The sequence below is a fragment of the Elaeis guineensis genome, chromosome 12, assembly GCF_000442705.2.
Source record: "Elaeis guineensis isolate ETL-2024a chromosome 12, EG11, whole genome shotgun sequence".
Classification (NCBI taxonomy): Eukaryota; Viridiplantae; Streptophyta; class Magnoliopsida; order Arecales; family Arecaceae; genus Elaeis; species Elaeis guineensis.
This window is the reverse complement of record NC_026004.2, coordinates 4552459-4566118: the sequence shown is the minus strand read 5'-3', so window position 1 is coordinate 4566118 and position 13660 is coordinate 4552459. Positions and strand designations below refer to the sequence as shown.

Here is a 13660-nt window from a genome sequence, read left to right as displayed (position 1 = left end):
CACTATCTAGAAAATAGGATAACAGTCTGAGCTAGGCCTATACCTTTAATGATTCAAGAACGATTTTGGAGTGGATTGGACCAAATCTCATAGCGAAAAAAAAAAAAAAAGATTGATATATTGGGCTAACAATGCTAGTTAGATAATAGGCTTGTAGGCCGGGCTAGGCTTTTAGGATTGATTTTAGAGTGCACTGGCCCGAATCCCATAACAAGCTCTTAGCAAATCTTTTTTTCTTCCTACAAGATTCAAGCTAGCCCACTTCAAAATCAGTCTTAAATAGTTAAGGATATAGATCTAGTCCAACCTGTAAACCTATTATCTAACTGATTTTATTGACTCAATCTATGAATTTTTTTTTTTCTTTTTATAGGATTTAGACCAATTCACTCAAAAATCAATTCTAAATAGTTAAGAATATAAGTCTAGCCCAGCCTGTAAACATATTATCTAACTGATTTTAGTGGCTCAATCCATTAATCCAACGAGTTTTTTAGCCCATTCATCCAAACATATGCTAAGAGGCATCATCTTTTTACTTTTGCTTAACACTTGATTGGATGTTGTGCTTCGTATTTTTCTATCCTAGACAGGATTTTCGGGATTACTTTATTTTTGGAAGAAGCCTTATTTGGAGATGGGACATATTATTGAATTAGTGATTAGTTCTATTAGTACTGTTTAGAGGTGCATGCTATAATAATCTAAGGTCTCATCCAAGACTAGCCAAGAAGTTATTATTTAAATTTTTATATAAGTATATAAGACCTTCTCAGTACATAGCCAATATAAAAATGAATTTCATATTCCCAATATAAGTCTTTATATGTCCACTATGCTAAGAATCCAAATTTGAAGGTGATCCTTTTTCCTTCCAAATGTCGCTGACATTTTTGCTCCTGCTTTTGTCATAGGGAATTGAACTCCGTTTGGGATGTGTAATCTAAGAAAAACAAAAAGCCGCCGATACAAATTATTACTTATTCCCAATCTCGAGCAGCTATCGGCTCAGCCTATTTGCATACCTATGGTAGCTAAGCTTGGAGCCAAGCTGTGACCTAGCCGAGCATTTCATTTTTTCTTTTTCAAAAAAAAAAAGCCTTTGTCAAGCAGAGCATTCCCACTGTTCTCGAACCAAGCCCCCATTTGGAATGGAGCTCCAAGAGATGTTTGAGCTTGGAACCTTTTCAGCTGAGCTAATGTTGAACGATCAAATAAGACACCAAGCTGCTTCTCGGCTTGTTTGCAGCTCTGCTGCTACCAATTAAGTAGTACAAACAAAGTGAGCAAGTTAGGACGTCTTGCATGGGAGATAAGTGGAATGCATGCCTGATACGATTCACCTGCACAAGTTCCTGATCAGTTCTGAATAAATAATGTAAACTAGAATTGTTGAAATTCTTCCTCTCATCCCCTCTAATAGATATCTCATTTCAATATATGCTCGTTCAGTAATCTTCCTGAAATCCTGCCCCTTGGCAGGTTGATTAAAAAACATTGGATACACGAACAAAATAATTCCAGATACAAAAATGCTTCTGTTAAAGACAAATCGGACTAGATAGAACATGTATATTCAAACTACTTGTAAAATTTTTGGAGCTTTTGGTAGGAAAGATTTACCGCTTTCACGTAGAGTGAGAATAGAAACATGGAATAACATAAGTTGCAGAAATCTTCTCAAAAACGTTTGTAGAAATGCTACCTTCAACATGGTTAATCTCCATCTGGCATTTCCCTAATTTCTAGTGAAACAAAAATAGAAACAGCAATACTAAACAGACCCTGAATTACTGGGGCGATGCAAAAGCTGGCCAAGCTTTCTCAGCACCATGGACAGAAAATGCTGTTAATCCCAGCATATCCAACTTCTGGATCACAATTCACAAGATTAAAGTAGTATATATTATCAAACAAAAAGCCTCCATTTTCCATAGGTACATATTTGGTGTCGAACAGCGCAGCATTAATTCTTGGAACCACAACGATGCCAATCAAGTCAATTTTTCTGCCTCAGCAATCTTCCACATTGAAAATTACATGCTAAATATCCGAAATTGCAGAGAGAACACAGATGGTAAGAGGCAAAACTATGTGTATCTAACAAACACGAATTATTATAAAGGTGCAAAGGAGGTTGGTCTGTGCACCCTCTGATTAGTTGAAAAAAGCTACTTATAAATATCATAAGCATAGTCATTACAGATGCCACAATATACAAATAGACATAGTCCAGCATTGTCAGTCCTTCACTCTCCCTCGATAGTTTTAAATTTTCTGCCCTTTCACGGTTGAAACAGTCAATTCAATAGGCAAACCTTACCTGCTACAAATGCACAATCCTACTCCATAGCTTACTGTAAGAATCAAGGCTGAGAGGAAGAAAAGATAGAAGCCACCACGCAGCACCACGGACGCCAGTCCGCCTTGTATCTTTGAAATTGGCTCAAAACCTATAGATTTTCTAGCTTCATCACCATCCATACCGTAGGAGAGGAGGAAGTCCACATCTCCATTCTTCTGCAGAGACCAATGTTCCGTGCTTCCTGTCACGGTTAAACCACGTATTTGGATCATCCCAGCAGTGAAATGTATCGAGCTGGCTGAATGGGTTTCGGAGATTTGTCCAACAGGCTTCTCAGACCTAACAGGATATTCTGCAGCAATGGCAGGGGGAGCTGAGATTGAGCCCAGCATGTTCACAAGACGTTTTGTGATAGTTTTACCATTACTCTCACTTCTTTTGACATCTGCACCAAAAAATTTAAGAAAAACCTTGCATTCAGAACAGCATATGACTCGAAAGAAGGCCCAGTCCATGAGATATGACTTTTCAAATAGATGCCCTGAACCATCTAGACTGTTTACCAAAAGTGCATTCTGGTCTTGCAAACCCAAACCTCAGATGTTATAGTTTACAAGGAAAAATAGTTACCAACTCACAAATAAGAATATTTTGGACAAGCCATACAGGAATCAAACTTTAACCAGGTCAAGATTTTATTAGAAACAGCTTAAACAGTAGTGATTAAAAAGTGTAGTTAATATCTTAGGAGAAATCATCAGATCCCAAAAAGCATACCTAGTTTAATATTGACATCATTTTCAGTCTTTAACTGATTATCGGCATCAGGTAATCTAAGAGAGGATGATGGGCCACTTGCAACATTTGCTTCTGATGCCCAGGGGATCACCTCGTTTGGTTGAGCATTGATGCCATCAAACTGTTTAAAAAAAAAAAACATATGATATGTCACCTCATTTCTATTGCAACAGGTACATGCTTGCTTGATTGAAAGATAGGGCAAGTTCATTTGAGGTTTTGATGGAGCTTACTTCTGGAGTGAGGTTGAACTGGTCCAAGATAGAAGAATTCATACACCCTGAATTTTCTAAAAAGCCTGCAGTATCAACATGTAAATTATCATCCATGGCATCAAAGTACGCCATTAAATTATCCACCATATCAAACCGAGATGGATCCGAAATAGGCAAGTCCAGAAGATGATTCAGTTCTGCAAAATTATCCTGAGCAAATGCTAGATCATTACTATCTGCATCATAAAACATGGTGTTTCCCTCAGCCAGTTGACCGGAAGGACAATCACCAGCTAAGAAATTCCTGATATCAATCGGTTGCATATCATAGTTATCACTAAGTGGCGGGGACATCTGAAATAGTTCTGGCTGGTTTATATCTTCATTCACAGTGTCAAAGAATTCGTCCACATCAAGGATTTCTTGAAAATTGATGATATCATCTACTCCATCCACAGGTTTCCAATCATTACAAGTCCATGAAGAGCAACCTACAGAGTCTTCACTAGGAGGGTCTTCAGCATTTACAGTATCAGCAAGATCATTAAGCTCCACATATCCCTCATTTTGTCCTGCAGTATAAGACGAATCTGCCATGCCAATATTTTGGCCCATGTCATTACCCAGTGCTGGGCCATTCTGCAGTCCACGTTCATCAGTATGTTCCACCATGTCATTACCGAAGCTCGGGTCATTCAATATCTCCTCCAGTAAAACTGAAGGATCTTCCTGATGGCTGCCACTGTCCTGTAAATTAGGATCCACCACAAAACCAGAATCATTTGCATGTTGATTGTCCGGGTATTGGTTCTGAAAACAGTAAAAAATGTTAAAATGCGAAACTCAAACAACATTTTAATGACAATGGTGAAAAAATCAATAAAATGTCACCCAAAAATGGATGAACCTTATGTTTTGTTTATTTCAAAATCACCAATTCATGGAATAGTAGCAACCCACAACAAAGAATAAATGTGTTTTAAAAAAAATTCAATATTACATGATCAGCCAAACAGAATATCCAGAAATTAAGTGATCATTATCAAAAATGCATAACCATGGCGACCTTAATGCTATAGTAATGGAACACTGGAAGACAAACAAAAGAATGTAGCCAACGCTGCCCACATAGTAATAGAAATGGCCATTATCTGCAAATATAAGAAAAATAGTGGCAATATACAAGGCCATTATGCATTCCATTTCCAGCAATACCTGACATAAATATGAACAACAACCATAGTTGTCAGTTTGATGGAACTATGGATATTGGATGCACACACCAAACATGCACATTCAATAAGGACTCCATTTAATCACTACCTGTTAGTAGCAGACTGTACGGATGCTAATTAAACTTAAAATGAAAAGAATAAACTCACAAAACAAGAGTTCTGGAAACAGACACTTTATTTACCGCAGGGGTACAATGTACGCCAATCATATCTTTTGGGTAGTCAAAATTAAACCAAATGGTGATAAAATTGTACAAAAATAAAATATTCATTAAATATTGTTTCTCAAAACCTATGCTTTGCAAACACTTGATGCAAAATAAATGCACATATAGATACCACTTGCTCTTCAAATTAATAAACGGACCCACGGCTCATTAGCATCATTAATGCATGTAGTTTGGTTAGAGCAGATGCTCTGTAACCTACTCATGCAACCCAAATAAAGTCAAAGAAAGTACTGCAAGGAATTCACGACAGAAAACAAAGGTTTTAAGTACTAATTTTCATACCAATACTAGTACCAAAACGGTACTTGGGATGAAAATGGGTCTAAGCCAAGCCCAAGCTTGTCAATCCAGGCTGGTCGGCCTTAGGCCAAGCTTCAGGCCTGGCCCAAAGAAATTTTGGTCAAGCTTTTTTGGAATTTAAAGCCCGAATAAGTTGCAGGCCAATTTTGAGCAAGCCTTAGCTTGACCCAAAGCCTGCACCCAATTCCTAGTTTGAAGCTAAATGCTGAACCCCCATCGAGGACTTTAACTTGCCCATCCCAAGTGCCTTGATGCCTCTACACTCCTTTCCCATGCTCGGTGCCCAATCTCCCAATACCCTAGTGTCTCCTCTCCAAAAACAGCGAATGTCATGGCGAACACAGCAAACAGTGGGAGACTGATGACCCTCTCCCCTTATCACATCTTTCCTTGAGCCCCCTCCCCACCCCATGCCCCCACCCCCCCCAACCTTCCCTCGTTAATGGGGATTGACCTCCTACCCCCACACGATCCCTCCACAACCCCTTTCCCACCCAAGCTCTCTCACCCTTCCACCAACCCACCAGATGAACCCTCTACTCCCACCTGATCCCTCCCCTCCTCAACCACCTTCACCCTTTGATCTTTCTCTCTCTGAGACCCCCCCCCCACCCAACCAAAAAATAAAAAAAAAGGATCTCTCCTCGACACCTGATCTCTCACCCTGCTTGCTCTCATGGGCCTGATTGAAGTCATACTTGTTTGGGCTTTGGTTCCCTCAATCTCAAGCTTGAGTCAAATGGGGTCTTGTTTGGGCTTGTGCCAAGCTTGGATAAGACCTTATTAAGTTTTTTATAGGACTAGGCACGGTCCAAAAGCCCAAAAATTTTTTTTCCTTTGAGCTTGGAAAAGAAGGTTGTCCAACTTGTTCCCAACCCTAACCGGTACCTCATGTCTTAAGCATTTGTACAGTACCAACTCTTGGTATCGAACACTTGATACAAGGGTGGTACTGGATATCAATTTCTTATAGGCGCAATACAGCATTTATCATACCAACCAGTGCAATCTAGTATTTAAAACCATGAAGAAAAATAGTAGGCATCGACTAATTTAATCAAGCAGTTTAAATTTGTAGATCCCCTATGCTAATTAATATTTAAAAATCTAAAACACCTTAATAAAATTATACCTAAACTTATTCATAAAATCTAACAAAAATGGCATCACAAAATGGAAAAAATGAAACGAAAACAATAGGTGGGGCTGGAAATGGGCCCACCAACCTCTCACACTCTCCCATTCTTGTTCGTTGGCTTGCTTGCCATGCCACCATGCCCACCGTACCACCCTCTTCCTCTCAGCTACATGTCATGCCCTCCACCACCCAATCAGCTCCTCTTCCTCATCTTTTTCCTCCCAATTCCCAATTCCCAATGGCCTCAAGGCCCTCAACTTAGCTAGCAACAACCATGATGTTTGCCTTGCCCGACCCTTTAACACCTCTGCCTCCTCCATGTAGGGATGGATTGGCAAAGAGGCTAAGAGGAAAGATAGATGAACCGAGTGGAAGATGGAAGAAGAATGAGGGAAGGTGGAGAGCTTGACCTAGTTAGGTTCGTAACAATAGGGCTTTAGGCTAGGATTCAGGCTCAATCCAACGATTGTAAAAATTTTCAAGTTTCAGCCTAATCTGTTTCCATCCTAACCACAATACTCTCCTAACTCGTATACTCCCAACAAAACTCATACTTGACTATAACAAAACTAACCAATTATCAAACTTTAGGCTATGAAACATATGAATGACCAACTCAGACAAGTCCTATAAAATGTGCCTATAGAAGGCTCAAATTGGTTTCATTCAGTGCATATATTACATTATGTGCCTATAGAAGGCTTAACATACTCTTTCAGATAATAAAGGATTTTATCCTATCCATATGTTATCTGGATGATCGTTGATGTGGACAACATATCTAGTAGAGATAGACTTGCCTGTTCAAATTAGTTGCCTTGATTAAGCAGAACCCAACCATGAACCAACCAACCTTCAAATTTCACACAAAGGCAACATGTTAAAAAAATTGTATACACGATGAGTGGTAAAAAGACCTTGGGTTTACAATCGATCATCAATCTGACTAGGCAGTCCTCTTTAACATTCACCGGATCATTGCAAGTTCAATAAGAAATGTCTGTTTATGATCCCAAATTTTTTGCAAAAGACAAAACCGATACCCCTTGGGTACATGTCCGATACTCATGTCATCTTTTTTCTAAGATAAAAAAAATGCTAGGGACGCCCAAAAACACCTAAGGCACTTCCTAATACCCTAAAAATAGAGGGGAAGGGCATTTTCTACATTTAATCTTTTAATGGTAAATAGTCAATTTCCAAGTCCATTACGTTAACAATTAAAATATAAAGTGGATTGGGTTTATCAAGGTTCACCATCTTGATACTGAAATACCATCCTATTATAGTGTTGATACACGGTCTAATACGAGATAGCGAGACATACCGAGTGTTGGTACGGTATAAGACTGCGTACTGATTCAGCACCCATATAGTACAGTATGTCCAATATGGTATGGTATCAACTAGTGTAACAGACCTCGGGGTCCATATATTTGAATCATCACTAAACGACGAACTTGCAAATGTGGGGACCATGTTAATTTGATGGCTTACAATGCATTATGGATTGCTTTTACCAAACATATGTAGATGTGTCTAACATAAAATGCATGTAAATATAGAATACATAAACCCTAAATATCTTTCTCAATTCATTCATTGAATTAATACTTGTTTAAACCCCATCTCCCCTCACCTACTTTCATCAGTCATTCACTCAATTAATTCCTCCTTGTTCATCACAACAACCCCATCTCCTCTCACCTACTTTCACTTAATTATACATAAACATTCATCATTTGTTTTGATGGAACAATATAAATAAGGATCTTCAATATATCGATATATATTTCTAAGAATTGAATATTGTAACTTATATCGTAAGAATGATCAATATCATGGATGACATTAAAAATTTTATGAATGAAAATCTACGATTAATTTGGCTTTTTTTAGTTTTATTTAGAAATTTTTGAGGATTTTCTATTTGATTATCAACTATTACGTTTTTAGCTATAAAAGAATAGCTCAATGTTTGACTCAATTTGCAGAGTTGAGCCACCCTGGTAGACAACCCAAGCCAAACATTTGTAGTTAGGGGTCTGAGCTATGCTGACCTTGATAACCTACCAAATCTAAAATCTTTTCCATAGACCCAAACCAACCCGACCCAATTATGCTAATGGGATGAGACCAAGTACAAGATCAAGACCCAAACATGAAGCTAGGAGGGGTTGGGGTCAAGCATGCCTCGATCTGACCCAACCTGTTTGCAGCCCTAATTATTTGGTATTTGTGAATTGTCTCTTATAGATAGGAATGGAACTGGACTCAGGCCGACCCAACTTCGGGTCGGGCTTCCGGCTAGGCTCGAAACAGTTCAGGCTAGGCTTGGGCCTAATTATAGGACCCGTTTATCTTTCAGGCTGGACTCGGATATTCCTTTGGGCTGGTCCGGATCTGCCCCGAGCCCGAGCTCGATCCCTAGCCAAATAGGTTTGCCGTTTAGAATGAGTCATAAGTTAGTCTGATCCCTAGCCAGTTAGCTAATTGATTTTAATTTTAAGCAAATCTCGTCATCTCGAAGAGTCTTAGTCCGAATGTCCGATAGAATATTTATGAACTTTTAGATTGTTGTTTACTTTTCTTGTTCATGTATTATCCTTTCATTTTTGTAGATTCGGGCCAGCCTAATATTTGGCCCAAATAAGTAATTCGGGTCGAGCTCGGACTTGAGCTTAGGTCAGGCTCGAACTTGAATTTTTAAAAAAATTTCAAGCCTAAGCCCGGCCCCAAACTTGAAAAATTATTTCTGACCAGACTTGGATAGGAACATGGCCTAGCCCAACCGACCCATGTCCAGCCCTACTTATAGAACCATGTACAATTATCTACTAAAAACCCTCAACAATTGACACAAAAAGGGGGAAAATTGTTGTTCGACTTGAAACCACATAGATCATTCATGCCAAGTAAACTTTAAGAAGGAGATGATCTAGTTTGGGTTCATAGGCTGACAAACTTTTGAATCATCTCATCAAAACTTTGGTTCCTTGTTTTCACTATTTGAAGGATAGTTTCATTATCCATGAAAGTTACATGGTCGATGGTTCATGTTAGCTTCAATTAGGAGATCAAACCCATGGGAAGTTTAGTAAAACTTCATACATAAAAAGGAATCAACCAGCTTCCAAGGTTATCTAATCAATCAACAACTTGATTAGTCTCTTTGGATTTAGGACTAGTTCTACAACTTTTGACATCTTGTAACCAAAACCAACATCTCATTCAACAAGTTTTAAGGTACCAAGGCACCAGCAGCTCAACCCTTATCATGTCGATGATCAATACAATCTGCTTTCCACAAAACACACCTTATGTCACACTTGCTCCAATAAGATAGCCTCGATTCTTGGAATATCAAGCGAACTTCTGTCAACAAAGAACTTTTAGCTTAGTAGAACAATAAACAAGAAAAGGGGAACCCTGAGTCATTCCTTATAACACCCACAATTCCAGCTTGGGCATTGCAACTGTTAGGTCCATCATTGCTAAGTTTAATCCATTCTGGTTGTAACAAAATAGCCTCTTTTAACCTGTTAAACCACAAATTATACTTAAATGATGCTTCACCTGTAAGAAACCTTCTCTTTGAGATATGATGGGGTTCTGAGAACTTGCTCAAAGTACCATCATGCATAGTTAGCATAACAAGAACAGGAGAAAGATAATAATAATAATAGCACAAGGAACCTGTTTTCAGTGTTTTAAAAGCAGCTAAGGTATGTGAGCAACTAGAGTACCGTCAAACTGAATATGCAATATGTAGGTGAATATGCAGGCACATATGCAGTTGGTATTTAGAAATATGAATAAATAAATTAGGTTCACATATTTACACGAAAAATGAGATAAAAAAGTAGAAATATATAACTAAATATAAAGGAGAAAATAAAAATTAACTACACACTTCCACACCAATTAGACACTTCCACACTAATAAAAATTAACTACACACTTCCACACTAATTAGACAGCCTACTTTGGCATGGCACCTAAATATTGAGGGAAAAACCAATATCCCCCAAGATTCTATGGTCAACTTTTCCGTATGCCAGGGAAGCATAAAAATCTGGCATTTATTAGATTGCGAATAAATGAGAAGAATATTTGGTCATGGGTATAAGGCCCTACCATACATGTAGGTTGCTTAAGCCCATAAGAATAACTAACCTTCCATGCGACGAAACCATACATAAGAAGCGCTTTGGGCCAAAGTGGCTAAATCATGTATGTTTGACCCACAAAAAGCCCTAGATGCTTGGAACTTGGAACAAGTTCCTCAAGGCTATCATCATTTTCCTGTAGCAATCTTTTGACATGTATAAACAAGGTTCAAAAACTTGATTCAGTTTTTGTTGTACCTATCAAGTTTCAATATTTTCAACATGTTCAATAGAGCTTCAAAGTCTCAGCAAAAGAGGCTAAAAATAATTAAAAATAGTAATCCAAAAAAGACATATAGGATGATATTTTAGACATTATTATTTTTCAGTTCAATCTGATACATAATTTAATTTGTCCAGCTACAAATATAAAATTATGGAGAACAAAATCATATTGGAAACCTATAAATTACAAAAAAATCGTGTTACATACTAATTTGAACTGGGATGTTTAAGTCCATAGCTAAAAATCTAATATTTAACTACATATATATCTAAACAGTGAAAGTTACAAGCACAAAACCACATACAGATATCAAATCACATGACAATTACCATCATATCTTTTTTCCTACCAAATACCAGCATATAACTATTACCAACAAATATTGAAAATAGTGCTATAATTATGTAACTCATCCAACAGTATATGATTTGAGATGAAATCTTGTTACTCCAACTATATACAAAATATTGAAATAGTGCTATAACTATATTTAAATCACTCTAATGTTATACATGATTTGAGCTGAGATCTTGTTGCTCCAAACTCAAATCTTGTGAATGCCCTCTAGGGGGAGCCAATACATGAACTTCCCTTTTTTTTTTTTTTTTTTTTTGACCTCAAGAAAGCTCTTAACATCCCAAGATCCTTAAAATCTCAAGGAAATGAACTTTTTCCTTGGTTTCTTGGAAATGAAGTCCTAATTAATAAGAATGATCTAAAAAATTCCAGAACTGTCTGCTCTGAATGAAAAAGAAAATACAAGCTACCCAAATAAAACCAAAAAATTATTAAAAAAAATGATCTAATACAGAAAAACAATTTTGCAGAACACTTAAGGCAATCTATCATTGACCAAAAAAAGAAGGGGAGGAAAGAGAGGGGCCATAAGCCACTACAAAACTAGCATGTGTTGTATGACTCAAGGAGGCACAGTGGTGCATCATAACAATAAAGTGTTATACACCGTCATACCATGCATCATGATATGTATCAGATTTATGGTTTATTGCATTACTCCTTTATCTGGGTAACCCAACCATAACTCTATCAAACGGGGAACAGGAAAATAGGTAAGCTAATACAACCAAAAGATGTATTTGATAAATACAAAATAAGCAATAAATGACAATTCTTGGAAACTTCACAGAAAATCACATTCAGATGGAATGAAAACAGGAAAGCAACGAGAAAGGCAACATGATGTCCAATACATGCAATACTCACTTTCCCAAAATTTATCTTTTCTTGACCTCATCTAAGGTTTAACAGCCACTATTTAAATGCAATGAGAAATTTATAGGTGACAAGACTTAGCAGTTTGTACCATTTTTATTACTTGTTATCGTGTGGATCTGTTAGCAAAATATATAAAACATATATAAAGAATAACGGATTCAACAATCATTCAAAACAAAAACAAAGAGGTACATTTTATGCACAGAATTTACCTGAAGAAAATCATTCATCTGCAAGTACTCCTGTTCCTGTTCTCCAGCATCAAAAAAGTCGTCGTCGCCATCATCTCTCAGCATAATCATACCACCATCGGTCTCCTCCCATTCCTCCTCATTAAATGGAGCCCCATATTGAGCCCCGTTCTGTGGCCCTTGGCCGCTCTTCTTAAAGATCCTGCATACAACGTACGCATCCTTCCCCACCCAAAGCCCAAATTCAATTAAATGACAGCAAATCGAACCAAGATGACACCTTTAACCCCCCCGAAAAAAAAAAAAGAAAAAAGAAATCCCGTCACATATCTTTCTAACTTCTATACCTGAGGGATCCCAGTGCAAGTGACAGTGCCAGCGAGCTCCTGGTCCTCAAGCCGGTATTCATGCATCACCCAGTTGGTCCTCTCGCCACGGGGTGCCCGGCCGGCATGGTAGACGAGGGTTTTCTTCATGCCGACGACGCGGTGGTTGTGGCGGATGGGGCGGTCCTTGCCGGTGGTCTTCCAGTAGCCCTGGGCGGTGGAGCGATTCATCCGGGAGCGATTAGAATACTTGCGATCGAGGGGGCTAAAGAAGTACCACTCCAGGTCCCGGCTCACGATCCGGGACAGCGGCGGGAGGTCCCAGGGCTCGCACTTGTACAGATCGATCTCGGCGATGGCATCGATGCGGAGGGATTTCCCGGAAACCTTGCGCTTGAGGTAGTAGCTGACAAGCTCGTCATCCGTGGGGTGGAACCGGAAGCCCGGAGCAAGCTGGGTCGCGGCCGCCGGAGTGGCGGGAGCCACAGGCCGTCGCGGATTGGAGGACGATGCGCCGCCGTTCATCGTATAATCGGAGGTCGTCGCCGTCGGAGAATCGGAGAGATCGAAGCGATAGGAAGTGGGTTTCGATCGGAGATCGGATTCTTCTTCACATATTCTTTTCGATTCTTGAGGCAGGGTTTGGGGCGGGATGCAGGCGACGGCGAGGTTTTGGGGAGGGGAAGAGGCAATGGAGGAGCCTTGGACAAGAAGGAACGAAGGGCAACTTTGGTTGGGGCTCGAGGGGTTTTTATATTTACTCCCGAGGCTTGGAATTTTGGGTATGTTCGTTGCTCTGCTTGGTTCGATGATACAAGTGTCTGTATACAATATTTTATGAAGACGACGGATCCGCCGTTCATCTTATCCATATGAAGTCATCTCATCCACTCATGTACAGATAGACGGTATACAATAGCCATTTGTTTAAAGGTCTCCGTGCGTGCGTCAGACCTACGTTAATTTTGATACGGTGGATTAAAGGAGTGAACCTGTGATAATTTGACCGCGATATTCTTCCCGCAAATGCCACGAAGGATGTATTAACCTCTCCCATATTAAATAGAATTAGGACAAGTCAAGGATTTCGAAGATACGCACTAATGAACAGATAATCCAAAATTGGTAATGTGTAGATGAGATGTTGGCCAGGGGTGATGGAACGTGGATCCAAAGGATAAGCTGGAGGAGCGTTTCAAATGGCAGATTGAATGTTTGATGGAATTCCTTAGCCTGTATTTTAAAAAGCAGTATTGTTCATGGAGGGTTAAATTGAAAATAAGGATCTTTG

At 39.0% G+C, this 13660-nt stretch overlaps 1 protein-coding gene across 2 annotated transcripts; it reads right to left on the bottom strand.

The window, feature by feature from the left end:
• Positions 1–2114: 2114 nt before the first annotated feature.
• On the bottom strand, positions 2115–13106 carry LOC105055620 (NAC domain-containing protein 53). Of its 2 annotated transcripts, none has more exons than XM_010937511.3 (5): positions 12391–13106; positions 12065–12265; positions 3337–4065; positions 3083–3224; positions 2115–2750 (listed from the first exon to the last, which is right to left on the bottom strand). In XM_010937511.3, exons 1-5 carry the CDS (start codon positions 12892–12894, stop codon positions 2320–2322), a joined length of 2007 nt encoding a protein of 668 aa, XP_010935813.1. In that variant the 5' UTR covers positions 12895–13106; the 3' UTR covers positions 2115–2319. The 2 variants fall into 2 exon arrangements, with proteins under 2 accessions (XP_010935813.1, XP_010935812.1); XM_010937510.3 differs by having other exon boundaries at positions 3337–4128; positions 12391–13105.
• Positions 13107–13660: the final 554 nt, after the last annotated feature.